This window comes from Quercus lobata, chromosome 12, assembly GCF_001633185.2.
Source record: "Quercus lobata isolate SW786 chromosome 12, ValleyOak3.0 Primary Assembly, whole genome shotgun sequence".
Taxonomy (NCBI): Eukaryota; Viridiplantae; Streptophyta; class Magnoliopsida; order Fagales; family Fagaceae; genus Quercus; species Quercus lobata.
In genome coordinates this window covers 3,671,862-3,694,029 of record NC_044915.1, presented here as the reverse complement: position 1 = coordinate 3,694,029, position 22,168 = coordinate 3,671,862, and the positions used below count along the sequence as shown (strand labels likewise).

Below are 22,168 nucleotides of genomic sequence, written 5' to 3'. Positions count from 1 at the left end.
TTAAAGGTCCTTATACATGGAGAACACATGCAAAAAGTGACTTAGTGCCTTATTCTCTCTGCAAGAAGTTGCTGCATCTTTTGTGCCTTAGGATTTTGTAACCAAGTACTTCTTGATCTTCATTGTTGATGAAGTGGAGAACTTTGCAACCAATAACATCTTCAAGTTGCTAGAGTTAGTCACGTACTGGGATCTGTGCGTCATTGGTTAGTCACGTACTGGAATCCGTGCAAAAGGGTGGCGTTCATATATTGAAAAGTTTAGAGGTTCTAAAGCGGTAGAAAGTTTCTGCTGTAAGTTCATCTACGGGGATTGTAGAGTCTAGGGACAAAAGTTTTGTACTAGACCTAAAAATTCTCTTTACTATAGTGAATTGCTTTTCGAGAAGGTTTCCTCCCAGGTTTTTTAATGTGAAACTAGTTTGTTTCATTGGTTTTCCTGGGTCATCATATCTTGTCTTATTTATTATTTCGATGTGCATGATATTGACTTGATATTGATGTTTGCTTGTTTTAACAAGGTTTATTCATAATAAATCTAATTAACAACTTGGGTTTAAAACTTGTTAATTCTATCAACCGAAATCCAAATTTCCCAATAGTGTGGTTAAATGATTAATTAAATTTACCATATCGGGACAATCGGTAATTTAAAATAAAATCAGAGCATTAGATCTTGAGTTTGATCTTTGTCTCCTCCACTCTACCTCTCATTTAAATTCCCACATGTTGGGCCACACCTATTAAAAGGTAGTTTCGGCCCACATGTGAGGGAGAGTATTAGAATTGTGGGGTTAAATTAATGAATAAATTTACTATATCCCAAAAGCTTAAATTTTTAGGACAATCATTAATTTAACAATAAAAAGTTATATGATTTTTAAAGTAAATTGCTCTATACCATTTTACAAGTAAAAAATGGTGGGGGGGGGGGGGAGCCTCATGCTACCCCTAATTTGAGCTATTTAAGATGTACTTTCTTCCTTTTTATCATTTCTTATTTGCTTCTAATAAAAAATTTTGAAAAAATCATGTTGCATGCTTATCATGATACTTGCCTTAAAATGGGGGAAAAGTATTTTTCTTTTTAAATAAAAAAGGTTTTTTTTTTTTAAGTATTTTTTTAGAAAACCCTTTTTGAGTGACATTATGGATGTTACAAATTTTACTATGTAAGCTTAACACACTCATGTATCAACTTTTAAACACAAAACAAAACAAATAATAAAAAAATGAATTTATATGTTGTTAATATGACACCAATCTCATTCATTGATACGTGAGTTTTTAAATATTTTCTAATAAACTGATAGTAGCTTTAGAATTTTCTAATCACTTTTTGTACACTTTTATGCATTTGAAGGAGTGATTTAAAGTGCAGAATGATAGAAAATTCCACACTGTACTGAAGGATCATTGGTAAGGAGAAAAAAAAAATAGGGATAACAATTTTGCTCTACCCTACCTTAATCTGTTCCTCCCGCCTTGTGAGGGTTTTCCGCACCCCGCAGAGGTGGTGGGACAGGGATGGATTAGGATTTTTAGCCTCGTCCCACCTATATTGTTATGTGTAAGACTATTAGTGTATGGGAAAGGAAGAAAATTTTTTTTTAATTAGACACTTAGTGTTAAAGACTTGATTTGTATTACTAAGTATTTAAATGCAAGGATATTAAGACTCTTGTTTTTGTTGTGATATTGTCTTATTAAAAATAATATTATTAAGCCCTTAATAAAATTTAGTTTGATTTGATGTGATAAATTTATTTATAATTGTATATTTTTATTAATGAAACATGTTTTATAAAGATTAAAACAAAAAAAGTAATTGGTGTGACTTGTGTGGCAGATCGAATTAACACAAAGTAGAGTTTTGAGGGAGTAGGGATGGTGCAAGATAGTTTGCCCTATTACGGAAGATAAGTGAGAAGAAAACAAGATAAAACTATGCAGGGTGGAAATGAAGACTCCATCATTTAGTCCCACATTGCCCCATTGTCATCATAAAAAAAAAAAAGTGATAATTAACTTGAAAACGGCAAAAATCTAGCCATAACAAGTATGGAGACTAGAGAGAGACATTAATTTAAAAGCCTCAAACCAGTCTTATGTATGACATTCAACATAATACAAAGATAATTAATGAAATACGTCTGCCTTCTTCTATATAAAATGCGTTGACATTTGGTTGCTGCATTATCTTCTCACTGATAATCTCAAACTACATTTATTAAATGGAGTTATCTTTTCCTTTATAAGTTAATTATAAACTCTATGATTATAGTCTTTGTTAGGGACATATTTTTATGTAATTGGCATATCCTTTGACAAAACGTACTTTACTTGTATTTGAGTAAATCTAAGTAGGTTCAAGATGATCATTACAAGTGGTTAAATTGAAGATATGAAGATTACTCAAGAACTGCTCAAGAAAAGTGCAATCTGCAGGTCTCGATACCTCTTCGACAGAAGCTCGATCTGTCGAGATTCATTAAAGCTCGACAGATGTCTCGATCTATCAAGCTTACGAGATTCAGATTATAGCCAACAACGTTTTTATTCTAAAAGACTATTTGTTTATAGGTTTTGTAAAATCTTTATAGGACTAGGAAAACATAAGATTTGTGGGTTTGTATAATCCTTATTGGACTAGGAAAACCCAAGATTTGTGTAAACCTATTTGGAATAGGAGAGCCCATTAAGCTCCTATTTAAAGGAGGTGGAAAAAGAAAAACCTAACCCTAGAGAGTTTCATAAGGTTTTCTTTTTAAAACCCTAGCCTCCTCCTACAGAAGAAAGAGTTCTTGTTGCGTTTCTTGTATGCCTTTGGGTTTTATAACCAAGCAAAGTCTCTTGCACCAACATTGAAGATCTTATTGGTGTTTCTATGTGAAGTTGCTGCAAATCAACTACAGCAATCAAGGGGTTGTTGTAGTGTTAGTCACGTACTTGGATTCGTGCAAAGGAGTAAGCCGCGTACTGGGATCCGTGCATCAAATTGGTTAGTCACGTACTTGGGAGCCATGCATCAAAATGAGAAATTGTCATTACAGAACAAGTCCAATTGGGTATTGGGGTAAGGATTTAACTATAAGTTAGTATAAGGTACTGGGATTCCTTTACTTGTAACCGCTTGTTGTGATAATAGTGAAGTTTCGGGAGTGATGACCTTAAAATCACCCGGTGGGGTTTTTGCAGTGTAGGTTTTCCCCATTCGTAAACAAATCACCGTGTCAATTTATTTTCCGCTGCATACTTTAGTTATTGGTGATTTGTTTGTGTTACCACGCGTTTGCATGTTAATTTGATTAATTAATAAACTTAACTAATTAATTAATTAATTAATCACAAGAGGTCAATTCCTTTTTGGCTTATCAGTCTTTTTAACTTAAATAAATCGCGTGACTTCATGAAACTTAAACTTTTGTGCATGTGGAACATCCTAAATGGATAGTGTCATCAGGATGCTCACCACCCAGCCATTACAAAGAGGCCAGGCGCCATGGCTGAATTTGACAGGTTTTTCAATAAATTATTAAAAAAAAAAAGTTCATATCTCACAGTAAAATATAAAAAAGAAAATTTCAAACTACATAAAAAATAAATAAAAAACGAAAAAAACTGAATAACAGGTTAGGTGAGTTGCATTAGGTTGAGGCTATATGTAAGTGTTTCTAAGGTTTTTTTACTTGTAAAAATGCTAGGCAATCAATTGAGTTTAAAGATTAAACAAGTGAAAGTGAACCAATAACAAAAACACACGTGTGTATTTTTTTTAGCTAACGTGGGTATCCAGAACTTTTCGTACAATTGACCATTCCCTCATTTTTACATATACCAAATGCTAATTACGTAGAGGAATCTTCTTCTCAAAAAAATAAAAAAAATTACATAGAGGAATTTATTGAGGTGATTCCAAGATTAAATTAGGAGTTTTGAACTCAAAACTTCATAAATCTCATTAGATCTTGGAAATAACTAGATCGAGCCCTGAGGTTATGTTTGTGTATATACACACACTAACTCTGATAAAATTTTTGTGCATTAGTTAACTAAAGGCTTGGGATGAATGCCACTCACAGAGAGGAGTTTGACTATTGTTCATAATAATAATAATAAAAATTTTTAACCTATTTCTTTGAGAAAAATCACTTTTTTGTATAATCTTCAATTAAATTGAAATGATTAACCAAAATCCAGTTGAACTAGGTGCACAAGAAAAAATTTGTATTGGTTTGTAATAAAGAAAATGCTAAACTTACTATTAATTTTATAATAAAAGATTCACAAATTGACATGACAATCTAGGTGTTTAATGCCACATCAACAGTTTAATAACTAATTACCATAATGATATAATTTTTTTTTTTTAATTATTGCATGTGTTAGATGTTTCTTGATGACTATCTAATGGCCAAAAAATTCAACAATGGCACTGGGGAAAAGAAAATTGTTGCGGGTGGAAGAAAAGTAAAGGCGGCAGACATTTATTTCCTCAAAAAAAAAAGTTGTCCAGCGCTACATCGAGTCTTTTATAGAAAAGGAAAAATCAACCTATTTTAAGTGACTAAGCTAGAGGGGCTTAGTTACAGGCTCCTTCCTTGCAAATGGGGCTCTGTTTCATATCCTCAATGCCCTGCATGATTCTAAGAAACAGAAATGCCGAACTCTATATGATCAGAGAATTCTATTAATATGGCATGAAGAAGCGAAACAAGGCAAATAAGGCCAAACATGGGTGAATAAAAGACGGTCTGAGCTCCAAGCACTAGGTTAGGCTTGGAGATCCAGTGCAAAACTACCATAGGAGTCTATCTGAATGGAAATGCCTCCTTCGAAAATCGAAATAAGGACTTCCATAATTAGTATCCCTTCTTCACTTTAGCCTGTTCAACTTAGAGATTCTTATATTTTCTCCCGTTTTCATTTTGAAGCCCTTTCTTAATAAGGAATTATTTCTATTTATAGGTCAAAGTTGTAACTTGTAAGGAACATAGGCCCTCTTTCTTAAGGATCTTCTGATTGATGTAATCATTAGATCTGAAGAGATTGGTGTCATATGGTACAATTATCATCCTTTCATTGGATCATTTGGTGTCTAGGGTGCCTATCAAGGAGTGGATTGCTTGCCAAGGTACACATCCATTGCTTCCATAATTCCTCCAAGCCACTATCCTCATGTTATTCCCTTACACACCACACCAATCAACTTGGCACCGTTGATAAAATCAAGTTAAAAAAAAAAAAAAATTTGCTAAATAGTTTCAAAACATTAGCATTTTACTGCATAGTTTATAAATTATGTGCACATGCCCATTTCCTCCGTATATTATTTAGGTAAAATGTTTGATACATTCCAAGCCTAAAACTTTAGCTAGCAAGGGCATATACATCACGCGCTGGAAATTGTGTTGAATTGGGCCCGTGTGTGGCTTGAATTGCCACAAGCCCAAGTCAAGTCTAAATTCACTTTGCTTTGACTGAATCCTATTTGTAATAGGAAACCTTATTCAGTCGACCTTAATATATATATATTATATTTCAACTGTAGCCGTGTGCTGTCAGATTAGGAAGAAATTCCAATTAACCTAGTGAGCAGTTGCATGAGAGAAAATAGAGAAAAGAGAGGCAGCCAGCTTCTATTCTTATTTTTTTTCTGTGAGAGAGTGCTAGGGTGTAATTGGGATTTGGGTTTCTTGAGAGTGTTCTTGTGCACTATTATATTTTCCCTGATAATAGTGAAATCACTGCAACTCCGTGGACGTAGGCAAATTGCCGAACCACGTAAATATTGTCTTGTGCGTGTGATTGTTTTTCTTTGGCGTGTGTTTTCTCTATTTGTTTTGTTTCTCACAGGTTGGGATTTTGATTAAATTCTCCACAACTGGTATCAGAGCCTAGGGTTAGGTTTGAGTGAGAGCAATGGCAGAGGAAGCAGGAAAGGCGTCTGGAATAGAAAAGTTTGATGGCACAGACTTCGCGTATTGGATGATGCAGATTGAAGATTATCTCTATGGGAGGAAATTACATCTGCCTCTTTTGGGGGACAAAGCCTGAGGCTATGAAGGCTGATGAATGGGCTCTTCTTGACAGACAGGTACTAGGAGTTATCAGGTTAACTCTGTCTAGATCTGTTGCACACAATGTTGTAAAGGAGAAGACCACAACAGATCTGATGAAGGCTTTGTCTGGTATGTATGAAAAGCCGTCAGCAAACAATAAAGTGCACTTGATGAAGAATCTGTTCAATCTGAAGATGGCAGAGAATGCATCAGTAGCACAACATCTGAATGAATTTAACACTATCACAAATCAATTGTCGTCTATAGAAATTGATTTTGATGATGAGATCCGTGCACTGATCGTTTTGGCTTCTTTACCAAACAGTTGGGAGGCAATGAGGATGGCAGTAAGTAATTCTACAGGAAAGAAAAAACTCAAGTACAATGATATACGAGATTTAATTCTGGCTGAGGAGATTCGCAGAAGAGATGCAGGTGAAACCTCAGGATCTGGTTCTGCCCTAAACCTTGAGACAAGAGGCAGAGGTAATAACAGAAATTCAAATCGGGGCAGATCAAAATTCAGAAATTCTAATCGGAACAGAAGTAAATCTAGATCAGGTCAACAAGTACAATACTGGAATTGTGGAAAAACAGGTCACTTTAGGAATTAATGCAAAAGTCCTAAGAAGAAGAATGAAGATGATTCTGCTAATGCTGTAACAGAAGAGATACAAGATGCATTACTTCTTGCAGTAGACAGTCCACTTGATGATTGGGTTTTGGATTCAGGAACTTCGTTTCATACCACTCCACACCGAGAAATCATACAGAATTATGTTACAGGTGATTTTGGTAAGGTGTATTTGGCTGATGGTTCAGCCTTGGATGTTGTTGGTATGGGAGATGTTCGAATATTGTTGCCTAATGGGTCTGTTTGGTTACTAGAGAAAGTTCAACATATTCCTGACTTGAGGAGGAATCTGATTTCTGTTGGACAACTTGATGATGAAGGACATGCAATACTATTTGTTGGTGGTACTTGGAAGGTTACAAAGGGAGCTAGGGTATTGGCTCGTGGAATGAAAACTGGTACTCTGTACATGACCTCAAGTCCAAGAGACACAATTGCAGTTGCTGATGCAAGTACTGATACAAGCCTATGGCACCGTAGACTTGGTCACATAAGTGAGAAAGGGATGAAGATGCTGCTGTCAAAAGGAAAACTACCAGAATTGAAGTCCATTGATTTTGACATGTGTGAAAGTTGCATCTTAGGAAAGCAGAAAAAGGTGAGCTTCTTGAAAACTGGCAGGACACCGAAGGCTGAAAAATTGGAGTTAATACACACTGATTTGTGGAGGCCTTCTCCGGTTGCATCCCTTGGAGGTTCAGGGTACTACATCACTTTCATTGATGACTCAAGCAGAAAGGTATGAGTTTATTTTCTGAAAAATAAATCAGATGTATTTGAAACCTTTAAGAAGTGGAAGGCCATGGTTGAGACAGAAACAAGTTTGAAAGTAAAATGTTTGAGGTCAGATAATGGAGGAGAGTACATAGATGGAGGGTTCAGTGAGTATTGTGCTGCACAGGGAATTAGGATGGGGAAGACCATTCTTGGGACACCACAGCAGAATGGTGTGGCTGAGCGCATGAACAGAACTCTCAATGAGCGTGCTAGGAGTATGAGGTTGCATGCTGGACTACCAAAAACTTTTTGGGCTGATGCTGTTAGCACTGCAGCTTACCTGATAAACCGAGAACCTTCAGTTCCTATGGAGTTTAGACTTCCTGAGGAGGTTTGGAACGGTAAAGAGGTAAAGTTTTCACAATTAAAAGTTTTTGGTTGTGTTTCTTATGTTCATATTGATTCTGATGCTCGTAGTAAACTTGATGCAAAGTCTAAAATATGTTTTTTCATTGGCTATGGTGATGAGAAATTTGGCTATAGGTTTTGGGATGAACAAAACAGAAAAATCATCAGAAATAGAAATGTGATATTTAATGAACAGGTTATGTATAAGGACAGGTCAACTGTAGTGTCAGATGTTACAGAGATAGATCAGAAGAAATCTGAGTTTGTCAATTTAGATGAATTGACTGAAGGTACTGTCCAGAAAAGGGGTGAAGAAGATAAGGAGAATGTAAATTCACAGGTAGATCTGAGTACACCTGTAGCTAAAGTCCGCAGATCTTCCAGGAACATTAGACCTCCATAGCGTTATTCATCCACTCTAAATTATCTCCTGTTGACTGATGGTGGTGAGCCAGAGTGTTATGATGAAGCCTTGCAAGATGAGAATTCAAGCAAGTGAGAGTTAGCCATGAAGGATGAGATGGATTCCTTGTTGGAGAATCAGACATGGGAACTGACTGAATTGCCAGTAGGAAACAAGGCTTTGCACAACAAGTGGGTATACAGAATAAAAAATGAGCATGATGGTAGCAAACGTTACAAGGCCAGTTTAGTTGTTAAAGGGTTCCAACAGAAGGAAGGCATTGACTACACAGAGATATTTTCTCCAGTTGTGAAGATGTCAACAATTAGACTGGTACTGGGAATGGTGGCTGCAGAAAACTTACATCTTAAGCAGTTAGATGTGAAGACAGCATTCCTTCATGGTGACTTGGAGGAAGACCTTTACATGATTCAGCCAGAAGGATTCATTGCTCAAGGACAAAAGAATCTAGTCTGCAAACTGAAAAAGAGCTTGTATGGCCTAAAACAAGCTCCCAGACAGTGGTACAAGAAATTTGATAGTTTTATGCATAGAATTAGGTTTAAGAGATGTGAAGCTGATCACTGTTGTTATGTTAAGTCTTTTGACAATTCTTACATCATATTACTGTTGTATGTGGATGATATGCTTATTACAAGGTCTAGCATTGAGGAGATTAATAATCTGAAGAAGCAATTGTCCAAACAGTTTGCAATGAAGGATTTGGGAGCTGCAAAGCAAATCCTTGGTATGAGAATCATTAGAGACAAGGCTAATGATACATTGAAACTTTCACAGTCAGAGTATGTGAAGAAAGTTCTCAGCAGGTTCAACATGAATGAAGCTAAACCAGTGAGCACACCCTTGGGTAGTCATTTCAAACTAAGCAAAGAACAATCACCGAAGACAGAAGAAGAAAGGGACCATATGAGCAAGGTGCCCTATGCCTCAGCTATTAGCAGCTTGATGTATGCTATGGTGTGTACAAGGCCAGACATTGCACATGCAGTGGAAGTTGTGAGCAGATTCATGAGTAGGCCTGGAAAGCAGCATTGGGAGGCAGTCAAGTGGATTCTGAGATATCTGAAGGGTTCATCAGATACATGTCTTTGCTTCACAGGTGCAAGTTTGAAACTGCAGGGTTATGTAGATGCTAATTTTGCTGGTGATATTGATAGTAGAAAGAGTACTACAGGGTTTGTTTTCACTCTGGGTGGTACAGCTATATCATGGACTTCAAATCTGCAAAAGATTGTCACTTTGTCTACTACAGAAGCTGAGTATGTTGCAGCAACTGAAGCTGGAAAGGAGATGATTTGGCTACATGGTTTCTTAGATGAATTGGGTAAGAAGCAGGAGATGGGCATTCTACACAGTGACAGTCAGAGTGCAATATTTCTTGCCAAAAATTCGGCTTTTCATTCAAAGTCGAAGCACATACAGACAAAATACCACTTTATCCGTTACCTTATTGAAGATAAGCTGGTAATGCTTGAGAAGATTTGTGGATCTAAGAACCCGGCAGACATGTTGACTAAGGGTGTCACTATTGAGAAGTTGAAGCTGTGTGCAGTTTCAATTGGTCTTCTAGCTTGAGGACAGGAGGATGAGTTACAGGGATGAGGGATTGTGTAATGAAGGATTGTGGTTGATGTTTGCAGCTTGTGAGCCCTTAAGGGCTAAGGTGGACCTGATGGAGGAGTTTGCTAGTGTAGCTTGATCAATTCAAGCCAAGGTGGAGATTTGTTGAATTGGGCCGATGTGTGGCTTGAATTGCCACAAGCCCAAGTCAAGTCTAAATTCACTTTGCTTTGACCGAATCCTATTTGTAATAGGAAACCTTATTCAGCCAACCTTAATATATATATATATATATATATATTATATTTCAACTGTAGCCGTGTGCTGTGAGATTAGAGAGAAATTCCAATTAACCTAGTGAGCAGCCGCATGAGAGAAAATAGAGAAAAGAGAGGCAGCCAGCTTCTATTCTTATTTTTTCTGTGAGAGAGTGCTAGGGTGTAATTGAATTTTGGGTTTCTTGAGAGTGTTCTTGTGCACTATTGTATTTTCCCTGATAATAGTGAAATCCCTGCAACTCCGTGGACGTAGGCAAATTGCCGAACCACGTAAATATTGTCTTGTGCGTGTGATTGTTTTTCTTTGACGTGTGTTTTCTCTATTTGTTTTGTTTCTCACAGGTTGAGATTTTGATTAAATTCTCTACAAATTGGAGTTGGTAAGACAAGCAAGAAGCTACATATACGTACAAATGTATGAATTTCACTCATACAAGCAAATACTATACTATACACATAGTCGTCTCCATATCTTGCTTTGGCAACGTGTACTTACACAAGTTTGACATATTGCATGCAATAATTCATCACCCTCTTAATTTCTCCAACTTTCAAGCCCATCTCTTTTTACTCTCTTTGTTGGCTGTGGCTCTCGGTGTGTCTTTGCTGTGGGCCTAATACAGTACAAGGTGAGCGTTGTCTGTTTGTTTCCTCCATAAATACATAAAGCTGCATTAGTTTGACAATATTATCTTGAATTCTTCTTCCTTTCCTCATTTTTCAGGACACATTATTTTATATTGTGTATTGGTTTCAGACATGTTGGTGAGATATGGAAAGCATACTTACATTGTCACATACATGTAATAAAGTCTGCCTTGTCTTGGTCTAGCAAAAGAAGTCTTGTTTTGCTCAAATGCTCATTAAAAGTCTAAACACCATGCACTGTGCCAAGATAAGCGTTGAATGGATAAACTTTTATGGATTATTAGGGGGTCAATCATTGGTATCATTTTTTTACTTGTTATTATTAATAACTTACTTTCTTAACAACTAAAAAAAAAAAATTGTCTCTAAAGTTTTTGAAAAATATTTAGACTCCTATTTGATTTATACAGGAATTAAAAAAAAAAAAAACACTCATTTTAATCAGATTTTAACTATTTCATCTTTAAGAAACTTCTAATCCAAACTCGATGCTAACGCAATTTTATTGATATAATCCAATTTTGATATGTTTTAACACTAGGATTTGCCAACACATTTTTAAACCCTAAATCTAACCCAAACTCATTGCCACAGTGCCACCGTATAACTTACTTCCAATAGTCAGATAATGATTTGGAAACACACACACATATGGATGGGTTCAACTTATACCTAGTGTAACCTTAACCAATGTTACATCACCTAATAAATTTTTATTGGATTAATATTTTGAAAATTCTACAATTGGATTACATATTCTTTATGTTCTTAACATTCATGAAATTTTTGGTATTAATCAGATGTTATTTATTATTGATCCAAAACCTCATCTTTTATGCATAGTTTATACCTTTGTTTGCGGGTTGATAGAGCATTTATGAAATTTTTGTGAGTGGCAAATGGCAATACACCATCTCTATAGTTTTGCTAAGGTAATGTGTATCTAAGGTGCTCCTCCAATACAATAGAGTAACTACATATTTTGATTGTTGCTGTTAGGTTCTAAGGATTAGGAACTAATGTAGTAGAACTCTAATTTGTATTGTTGGCAAACCATGATCAAAACAGGTTTTAAGTCTTGTTTAGATTTGCTCAAAGTGTATGCGTTTTATGTAAAGTTGGAATCGAGTTACTACAGAACTTATAGTGCAATTCTATCTGGTTCGATCGATTGAGAATTAGACTCAATCGATCAAAAGTCGTGCAGATTATTTTTTCTGCAGAATTTCCAACTCAGTCCTAAGCCCGTTTAACGTGTAGGGTTTTATATTTTATCTTAAGTATAAAAGGGAAAACCCTAACCACGTTTTAGGTTACTCCTTATGCTGTGTGTGTGAATCTTTTGCGAGATGAAGAGGTGGTTGCTTTCACACATACTTAGGGTTTCCAAGATTCAAGATTATGTCAAGAACTTGGTGATCATTTAGTTGCTGCATTCAAGAAGCTTAAAGATATACAAGCTGGAGTGCTTGTACTTGCTATGAATCCAAAAAAGAAGTAGTCCGTAAACTCGGAACTGTCACATGGTCGTGATAGTAAGTTTCCTACTCGAGGTAGCAATAGGATGTTAGTGGTCCAAATCGCTATCGTGTAAACTTCAATTCTTTCATAGTGCATTTAGGTTTACCTTGAGGATAGTTAGGTTAAATCTTCCCTAGGTTTTTACCGGTTTGGTTTCCTGGGTCATCATATCTTTGTGTTCTTTATTTTCGCACTTTACATTGATATAATATATTTGTGTTAACCTAGATCTGATAATTTGACTAAGTAATTACTTGGCTAAATAACTAGGTTAATCTGGTTGTATTTTAAGGGGTCTAAAAACAAACAATTGCATTTAATGCAAAAGGGGGAGAGAGGACTCCTCTCATAGGGGTGAATAATTTCTTGAGGGAATGGAGGATTGGTAAGAGTAATTAAGGGGTTGTTTGGTAGGGTGTTTTGAGCAACAGTTTTCAATATTTAAACAATATTACACGTATTTCCACAAACTTTTTCACCCACATGATTTTCAAAAAATACAAACAACATTACTAGAACAACATTAACAAGCGGCCCCTAATACTGACATGATGGGGTAAGTGACATTTCTTAGGCATTTTTTTTAAGCTGAGGAGGTGCTTGGTTACCAAGCTCTCGGCATTCTCGACCGGTTTGGAGCTTCGCCCTTCTAGGTGTTTGGCCCCCTGCATCATGTGTTTCATGGCTGAGAGAACCTTGCTTGGGTATTGACCAATGCACAAAGTATGTAGGTCACTAGGATGAAGTAGGGTCACCAAGTGGACGTGGTCTCAGGCTGGACCACTTAGGCCAAACTTAACCTTTATAATTTTTAACATAAATATCTAGTGAATTGGCTTCGAGCTAGTAAACCTTAAACCAAATTTAACCAAATTCTAAACTAACCTGAACCCCGCAAACACCTCTAAGCACGTTTAGTTTCTGTATACAGTTTGCAATTTAGCAGGAGCATGACTTGACAATGTATAAGCAATAAATGAATTAAAAAAAAAAAAGAAGAAAGCAAACAAACAGAGGACATAGTAAGTATAAGTGGCATCTTTATTCTTTAACCGTTAATTAATCTTCTTGTAGAAAGAAAAGTAAAAAAAAATAATATACTAAAGCATCTATGCATAGCTCATCCAACACTTACCGCAATTTAACTTAACAAAGGTTCAATGGACACACCAGTTTACTTGAATCAAACTAACTGTATTTTGCTTCCTTTTTTTGACCAAAAAAAAGGGGTGGGGGGCGGCCAAGATACAAATATAATAATATAAATAAACTAGATTCATTTGAAAAAAAGAAGAAGAGAGAAATGAAGTCCAAAACCCTGTTTCATAATTGATAGATGCCTTTGTCAATGCTCCAAGAACTTGGGCATCTATTCTACTCAATTTCGTTTCAATATAACCTTATTATATATGTCTTTGTAGTTATTATAATCATGATTTTGTAGAGTTTGAGTTGAATCCCGTTTTGTATCAAATAGCAAGTTGGCATTTTTTTTTAAATGCAAGCAATGTCATTTTCAGAATCTGCCCCATTCGATAGAAAAGATGTGATATCTAAAACCAACACTAGGCAAAAAATGAGAAGCCAATATAGTAAAATAAGGTTTTAAATGTTATAAGCTTAGAGGTGATGAAAATATTGGCCCCCCTCCAAAAGTCAACTATTAGTTTAGTTGATTGGTGATAACAACATTCAATTTGTAATTAGCATCATGTTCAAGCTCCTTACCAAATTGACCAAGGTAGTGTTATGTTGTATCATTATGCACGTGAACATGCACCCAAAATGTTATATTTATATGTTGAAAGAAAGAGGATTACAAGGAAAAGGGAAAATTTGCAATATCAATAATATACTCACTCTCACTCTCCCTCCCTCCTTCTTTGTTTTTTGGTAGTGGAAAGAACAGATCAATAATATCTTTTACATGCACACTTTACAAGCATATGGTTACGGAATTAGCATGATAATTAATCCCAATATTTAAATTTTTATTTTTTCGGAATTTGATAGTTAGAGGATGAGATATTTGAACACTAGATGTCTCCATTAAAAATGCGAAATGTAAGTTGAGTTACAAGACTATTAAAAATATTTAATTATCACTATGTGTAAACTAAAAATTTCAATAGGCTGTTTATGGGGGACCAAAAAGAAGAAGAAGGAGAGGGTGTCTAATAGCCTCGTTGGAAATAAATTTTAAACCTCTTAAAATTTATTATTATTATTTATTATCTAAAAAAAGTTGAAATTTAAAGTTTTTACCAAAAAAAAAACTCTACAATTATTGTTTAGACTTTATAAATTTATAATTTTAAATTACTATTGAAAATAATTTATGATTTTTTTTTCCTCAAGAATGAATAGAGTAGTTGATCATTTGAAATCTTGGTGTAATCAACAAAATACTAATTGTGGGGGTCCGAGGACTGAGGAGGATCAGACCAAGGAATAATTTGCATAGTCCAAGCCCAAAAAGATAAATATGCTCCGAGAATTTCACCCACCCGAGGATGGAAATAGAATCAGGGCAATTGGTGTCTTGTGGTGTTCTAGGGAAAGAAGAAGGGATAGCGATGAAGGCAAGGATGGTGGGAGGAAGTTTCCTGGAGGGTACACTTCCCCCCTCCGTATTGAATGCTTATCAGTTGTATTAATATGGAAATGACCCCTGAATAGTAACTTTATAGCTAGCAGTTCCTTCCACCACCTTCAGCAAAGTTTTGATGGGACAAGTATCTTTAGAAATGCCTAGAGGCATACAGGTGGAGGGTTAGGATCCAAAGAATGGGGATATAAAAGGAAGTGAATCTCCAAGACACATTTTCTCTAAGAAATAGAAAAAGAAGGAAGCGAACAGTATGGGCCCGTTTGGTACATGTGTTTAAAAATTGAAAATTGTTGTTTGAAAACATTAGTGAAAATACGTGTGAGTGAAAAAATGTGTGGAAATACGTGTAATGTTGTTTAAAAACTGAAAATTGTTATTTGAAAACACAAACCAATTAAACACCCTCTATATTATCTAGTGTAAAACCTAAACCAAATATATATAAGAGACTAATCCTCGGACCAACCCGAGGAGAACATTATTCTTAATTGCTACTCAAATTTCACTTATCTATTACTTTGGGTTCTTCGGCCTTAGACTTGAACTTAGCTTGGAATTGCACTTGAAGTATTTTCTCACTCTCTTCAAAAATTCTATTATTTGGACTTGGTTCGAAGGATAAGGTACCACTATTCTTAGTGGACTCGGGCCTTTATTTTCTGAGTATCTACACTAATCAACCTGGAGTAATAAAGAAAAAAAAAAAGTTATAATTACAAAGCCACATTGTATAATCAAGTAATCATGCATTGATGAAGAGGACACAACGTGTTTCTTTTTCTCGCGACACACACTAAAAATGGGTGTAACTAACACCAAAATGTTGCCTGGATGAGTGGCAACTAATAAGATGTGAGATAAGAAGAAGATAAAACTCAAGGCATATTGGAATTGTATCAAAGAAATGGTTCTTCCACCTTTCCGTTTTTATCTTTCCTAAATGACGATTGCAGAAGCAAAAGAGTGAAAGAGCGAAGACTATCCACATTTGGTTATTAAAAAATAAAAATACTTTTTCAAAATTTTCATCATTTTTTAGAAAATAAGAATCCATGTAAAAATATCTTTAGTTGATTGACAATGAAATGAAATGAAGTTGATGAAAATCCGAAAGTGAAAACAACAATTATTTAAGGAAATTTTTTTTTACTCACTTTCGGCAAAAATGAGTTACAATGCGAACCGCATATTCTTTAAAAGGTGAAATACTCCCAAATGAAGCACAAATATTTTTTTTCCCAGATACCCCACTAAAACTTTTTAGAACAAAATTTCTTTTCAAACTAGTTTGAAGAGTTTTCATATACTTCTTTTTGGAGTATGAATTTTGAAAATCTAACCGTTGAATTTCATATTCCTTATATTATTAACATACATATCAAATTTCATTCAAATTGGATGTTATTTACTATTTGATGAATTTACTTATTTTTTATATATAATTTTAAATCACAAAAACTTGAAATTATAACATTTATTTGATGACATAGCAATTCATCTTTGATTTTCTTGAAATTTTGTAAGTATTAAGAATGGAATAAGAACATGCAATCTAATAGTTAGATTTTCAAAATTCACACTCAATATAAAAATAATGAGTTTGTAGGATTTGGAGAGAAACTTTGTGAGCGTTTGGATACAAATGATTTCCCTCAACGTTTGCGTTTGGCGTCTGTCAGTGGGTCCCGTGCACTGTTCATGGGACCCACAAACCTCTTTTTTTAACAAAATTTTTATTAAAAATGGGTTCCACGGCACTATTCACACATTTAAAAATTATTTTGTTACAGTATTTTCAATTTTCAATTTTTAATAATAACAGACCCTTTGTTCAACTTTTTATTTTTATTTTTAGAAGCCCCACTAAAACTATTTAAAAATGGGAAAATCATTCCAAATAAAGAAATTTGAAAACCATTTCTTTTTGGTGGTAGGGGACAACTTTTTTTATTTATTTAAATGGCACCTAGTTTGAGATTCATAAATGCGGCCTCAGCAGCTCCATTGAAATTTTTGACATCATTCAAAAATAAGAAAACACATGTTATGAAATAATGCCATTTGGAGTAGAAAAATTCCCACATTTTGAATAATGAATGAATTATTTCAAGGTGGGTGACAACCTCATTGAATAAAGAGTTCCAACTCTTATCTTCCAACAGCTACCACATGATTTGATTGTAGTTTGTAGTTGAATTGATACATTCTCATACACAAAGTGTTAAGAGTTTAGAGAAGAAAAAAGAGTTCGAGCTTCAGGCTTCAAAAAACTGGAAAAGTCTAATTTATTTTATTTTATGACAAAGTTTAGCTACAAAATTAGTTGTAGCCTTAGGCTACAAACTTACTTAATATCTTTTTATCGGATGTGAATTTTGACAAATCCACCATTGGATTACATCTTCTTCTTATATCCTCCATACTTGCAAAATTTCAAGAAAATTAAAAATCAATAGCTATGTCATCAATAAATTTTTTAAATTGCAAGTTTTTGTAATTTAAAATTATGCACAAAATATAAACTTATAGATCATATAGTAAATGATATCTGATTGACATAAAATTTAACATGTATATTAAGGGTGTAAAGAACATGCAATTCAACGGTTAGATTTTCAAAATATGTTGTAGTATTTATTTTATTGAGTGAGTTTGTAGCCTTAAGTTACAACCAATTTTGTAGCTAAACTTTATCCTTTATTTTATGGCATGTCAAAGATTATAAGACAAAATCTGAAAACATAGGTAAAATATTGGATAGAATTTGGGTCATCCATTTCTGTATTAATATAAAATACTAAATACAAAATAGTGTAAGATGATATTTTCATTATTGAGCATTATCTGAGATGGCAACTAAAAGCTAATAGTAACAAATAATTCTGTGGGTTTGGCAGAAAGTTGGAGCGAGAGTGCCGAGTAAAGGGAATTACTAAATAGGAAGTGAAGGGTAATGGTTTTCTAGCCGACTCCAAGCAGAAAGTACGGACAGAGCTATATTAAAAGGTTCTTCACTCTAAGCTCCCCTTTTGTCTTACTCAAAGGCCACTTTCTTTTTTCGGTTCTGGTTCTTTGTGATGCCAAAAACGCACCCCCTTTCTTCGTCACTAGCGCCACTCATATTACTCTCAATCTCGAGTAATGCTATAAACACAACATAATACTTAGCAGTCGAGTTAATAAATTTTTACTTGTTATTGTTTTGACTTATGGTAGATATATATATATATATATATATTTTTTTTTTTTTTGACCTTTTAACTTACTAATAATAATTTTTTATTAACAGTTGTAAATTCTTTGATGAGAGTGGTGTAAACTCTTTTCTCCCTCGCTCACACGGTCAACCTACGCTGTGTACTCCTCACACGATCTTTTATCAACTCTTGTGACACGTGCTCTCTCTCTCTCTCTCTCTCCAAGAATAAGTAAGATCCAAAAGAGAAGAGGGGAAAAAAAAAAGATAAAGGAAAAAAAGAATGAGCTGGAGGGAGATTCCGTGTAATGAGGATTCTAGCTGTAATTGATAGAATGATAGGCTCCTTTCGCCATTCCCTCTTTCTACCTCTCTTCCCATGGGCATGGGCCAAAATAAAGCCTATATATATCCCTTAGTTCCTTCACTTCTTTGCTCACACTTCCTTTCATCTTCCTATCTACCATTACTCTACTCCTCCTCATACAAATAATACTACCCCACCTCAAAAACCTACATGGAGTTCATCACCTCCATGTTTTACTTATTTTCTTCCATTTTCTTCATCTTTCTCCTTCATTCCCTCATCAAGTTCTTCACTTCAAGTCGCCCGAAATTGCCACTTCCACCCGGTACCTTAGGATGGCCTTACATAGGGGAAACCTTTCAACTCTATTCTCAAAACCCAAATGTATTCTTTGCCTCAAAAGTAAAAAGGTTCATACCCTTTTGCCCTTTTATCCTTAAATTTGCTAACTACTTACTAATAATGTTTATGTAAAGTATATACTAATTTATATGAGATGGGATTGTTGGTTTTTGACTTATAGGTATGGCTCTATCTTCAAGTCCCACATATTGGGGTGTCCTTGTGTGATGATTTCAAGCCCGGAAGCCGTGAAATTTGTGTTGGTGACCAGAGCTCATCTGTTTAAGCCAACATTCCCAGCAAGTAAAGAGAGGATGTTGGGGAAAGAAGCTATCTTCTTTAACCAAGGAGCCTACCATGCCAAACTTAGAAAGCTTGTTCTCCGCGCCTTCACGCCCGAAGGAATTAAAAACAAAGTCTCCAACATCGAATCCATTGCCAACGATTCTCTCCAATCCTTGGAAGGGCGGTTGGTGAACACCTACCAGGAAATGAAGACAGTGAGCTCTCTCTTCCCTAAACATTTCCTACCTACTTTTCCTTAAATAAAAGAAAAACAGATTAAAACAGAGGAATACAGAGCAAAGTAAGACTCTGCGATGTCCGAGCAGACTGCTGAGATTGAAATATCTAAGGAAAAAAATAATAATAATAATAATGAGCTTAAAACTCAATGAATTAAAATGGGTTCGTGGTTTTTCATCAAAATATCCAAACACTAAACTTTGTTTGCATTTGCAGTACACATTCAACATTGCACTGCTTTCCATATTTGGAGAGGATGGAGTTTTGTACCGAGAGGATCTGAAGCGGTGCTACTACATTCTTGAGAAGGGTTACAATTCAATGCCCATTAACCTTCCTGGAACACTCTTCAACAAATCCATGAAAGCAAGAAAGGAGCTAGCTGAAATCGTAGCCAAAATCCTCTTAAGCAGGAGGCAAATGAAGAAGGACCACAACGACTTGCTGGGATCTTTCATGGGTGACAAAGAAGGCCTAACTGACCAACAGATTGCCGATAACATCATAGGTGTCATCTTCGCCGCTCGTGACACCACCGCCAGTGTCCTCACCTGGATCTTCAAGTACCTCAGCGAGAACCCCAGTGTTCTTCAGGCAGTCACTGTAAGATATCTTAAATACTCATAATTACTTTATAAGTAATAGCTAGTTTTGAAAATAATTTCTTTATTTAAATTATTTTTTCACAAATCAAGAAAAGTTGGTAATTGTTGCTGCAGTGACTAATGATTTTGAGTGATTTTGGATTTACAGGAAGAGCAAGAGGCCATTGTGAGGAGTAAAGAGGAATGTGGTGAGGAGAAAGTTCTCACTTGGGCAGACACCAAGAAGATGCCAATAACTTCAAAGGTGATTCAGGAGACACTTAGAGTTGCCAGTATTTTATCTTTTACTTTCAGAGAAGCTGTGGAAGACGTTGAATATGAAGGTCAGTCAATTACTTAGAAATCTGATAAAAGTTTATATATATAACCCATTAACCTTAGTCTGAGTTTCATGCATTATTCTTATGCTAATACTTGGAAATTCTTCTTCAGGGTATCTTATACCAAAGGGGTGGAAAGTTTTGCCACTTTTCAGAAATATTCACCACAGCCCAGAGAATTTCCCAGACCCTGAGAAGTTTGACCCCTCAAGATTTGAGGTAAATTTTCATTTGCTAGTATTCTCTCTTTAAAAAAAATAGTTTTACACCCTGTAGCTAAATTTTTAATTAATTTTCTTTAATGATCCACAGGTTGCTCCAAAAGCCAATACTTTTATTCCATTTGGCAATGGGACCCACTCATGTCCTGGGAATGAATTAGCTAAACTTGAAATATCGGTCCTTCTCCATCATCTGACCACAAAGTACAGGTAACAGAATGAGTAAACCTTTTTAACTTGTTTTTTTTTTTCACTAGTGGTTATGACTTATAGAAGGCCAACTTCTAGAAATAGAATGTTTTTTTGTAAGGAGTGTGCTGACATGAATTTTGTCTGTTACATTATGCAGGTGGTCTGTGGTGGGTGCACAGAATGGGATACAGTATGGTCCTTTTGCTCTTCCCCAGAATGGATTGCCCATCAGATTATTTCTGAAGAAAGAGGCTACACCAACACCAAAAAAGCTAGTCCCAACAGTTTAAGAAGAGGCACTTTCTAAATATAGAAATAATTGCATCACCAATTGGTTTCTACTTTCTCAAGATAATTATTTATGATGATGAAGAATAAGACCAAAAAGAAATTAAGTGGAGAGAGAGACACTGTCTTCATTTTTGGGCCAAGACACCCAGAGGAAGAGAGTTTAAGATTATACCAAGAAAAAAGGTCAAGAACCAAGTGTACAGAAGAGTAGTCTACATACCAAAAACATTATAAAAAAAAAAGATGTGCAAGAAAATTTTGCTCATTTTTCTTCTATCTTCAAGAGACGAGGAGAAAGCTCCTCGGGTATGGGATTAATGTATTTAAGTAGGTTTATACAGATTTAGTAGTGTTCTTGTTATTGTTAACAAATATAATCTCTGCCGCAAGGTGAAATGAGAATTCAATGATCAACATTTTGATTCCAATATACTTTTTCTTGTTTATATTATTGTTGCCTTTCAATTAGTTACACCACAACTCATATCATCCCAGTGCACGTATGAGCCATGAGGATAATGCTTCCCAAAAGACTTCACAATAAACGGTGTAAATAGACCCCGTACATATTATTATAAGGAACAGCAAAACAGTGAAAATAGACCCCAATTATTGTATAAATTTATTATAAAAAAAAGAAAAAAGAAAAAAAAAGGCAATACTTATCATTCACTGCACTTCCAGATCATTCTAATGATCATCTTGGCTTCCAGCTCTTCATAAAGGCATGATCTAAGTCAATTTTTTACCAAGGTTATAACTTTATATGATCGAATCATGACAATACATCACTGTCATGTCCGATATTAGATAACTTTAGTTGCATGCATAACTGAGAGTGTTACTGACAAAAATTTGTACTTAATATGTTTGTTCTCTCTCCCAATGATCGAGGTTGGAACATCTCATAACACTAACACGTTCCACCCAAGTCCTTCTAAGCAATACAGAATTAATTCAGTGATAGTTAAGAGGATAATAGCCACTTCTGGCAAAAGTCTGAAAGGAAGATTAGGAAGCTAACCAATCTTAAAGATTACAAGACTTGGCAATTGCTCCACTCATGTCAAGTTCAATCTAGCTAGTTCAAGCCAAAATATTTGAATATAAACGGGTCAACACTGATATGGGCAAAGGCCAACCCGCACACAAGTCACTTCTCTTTCCCCCCCCCCCCCCCCCAAAAAAAAAAAAATAGAAATATACTAATTATTACTAATTAGTAGCATTAAATTTGATAAAATATCATATATCTCAATTAGCATGTGATATATCTTAAGATTAATACAATTTACAATTACTCAAGT

The 22,168-nt window shown here is 35.1% G+C and overlaps 1 protein-coding gene across 1 annotated transcript; it reads left to right on the top strand.

Annotated features, from left to right (window-relative positions):
• The first annotated feature begins 18,386 nt into the window (after nt 1–18,386).
• Nucleotides 18,387–21,293, top strand: LOC115972489 (abscisic acid 8'-hydroxylase CYP707A2-like). The gene is made up of 7 exons (XM_031092797.1): nt 18,387–18,775; nt 18,889–19,207; nt 19,449–19,835; nt 19,986–20,160; nt 20,270–20,376; nt 20,470–20,588; nt 20,728–21,293. Exons 1-7 carry the CDS (start codon nt 18,576–18,578, stop codon nt 20,858–20,860), a joined length of 1,440 nt encoding a protein of 479 aa, XP_030948657.1. The 5' UTR covers nt 18,387–18,575; the 3' UTR covers nt 20,861–21,293.
• Nucleotides 21,294–22,168: the final 875 nt, after the last annotated feature.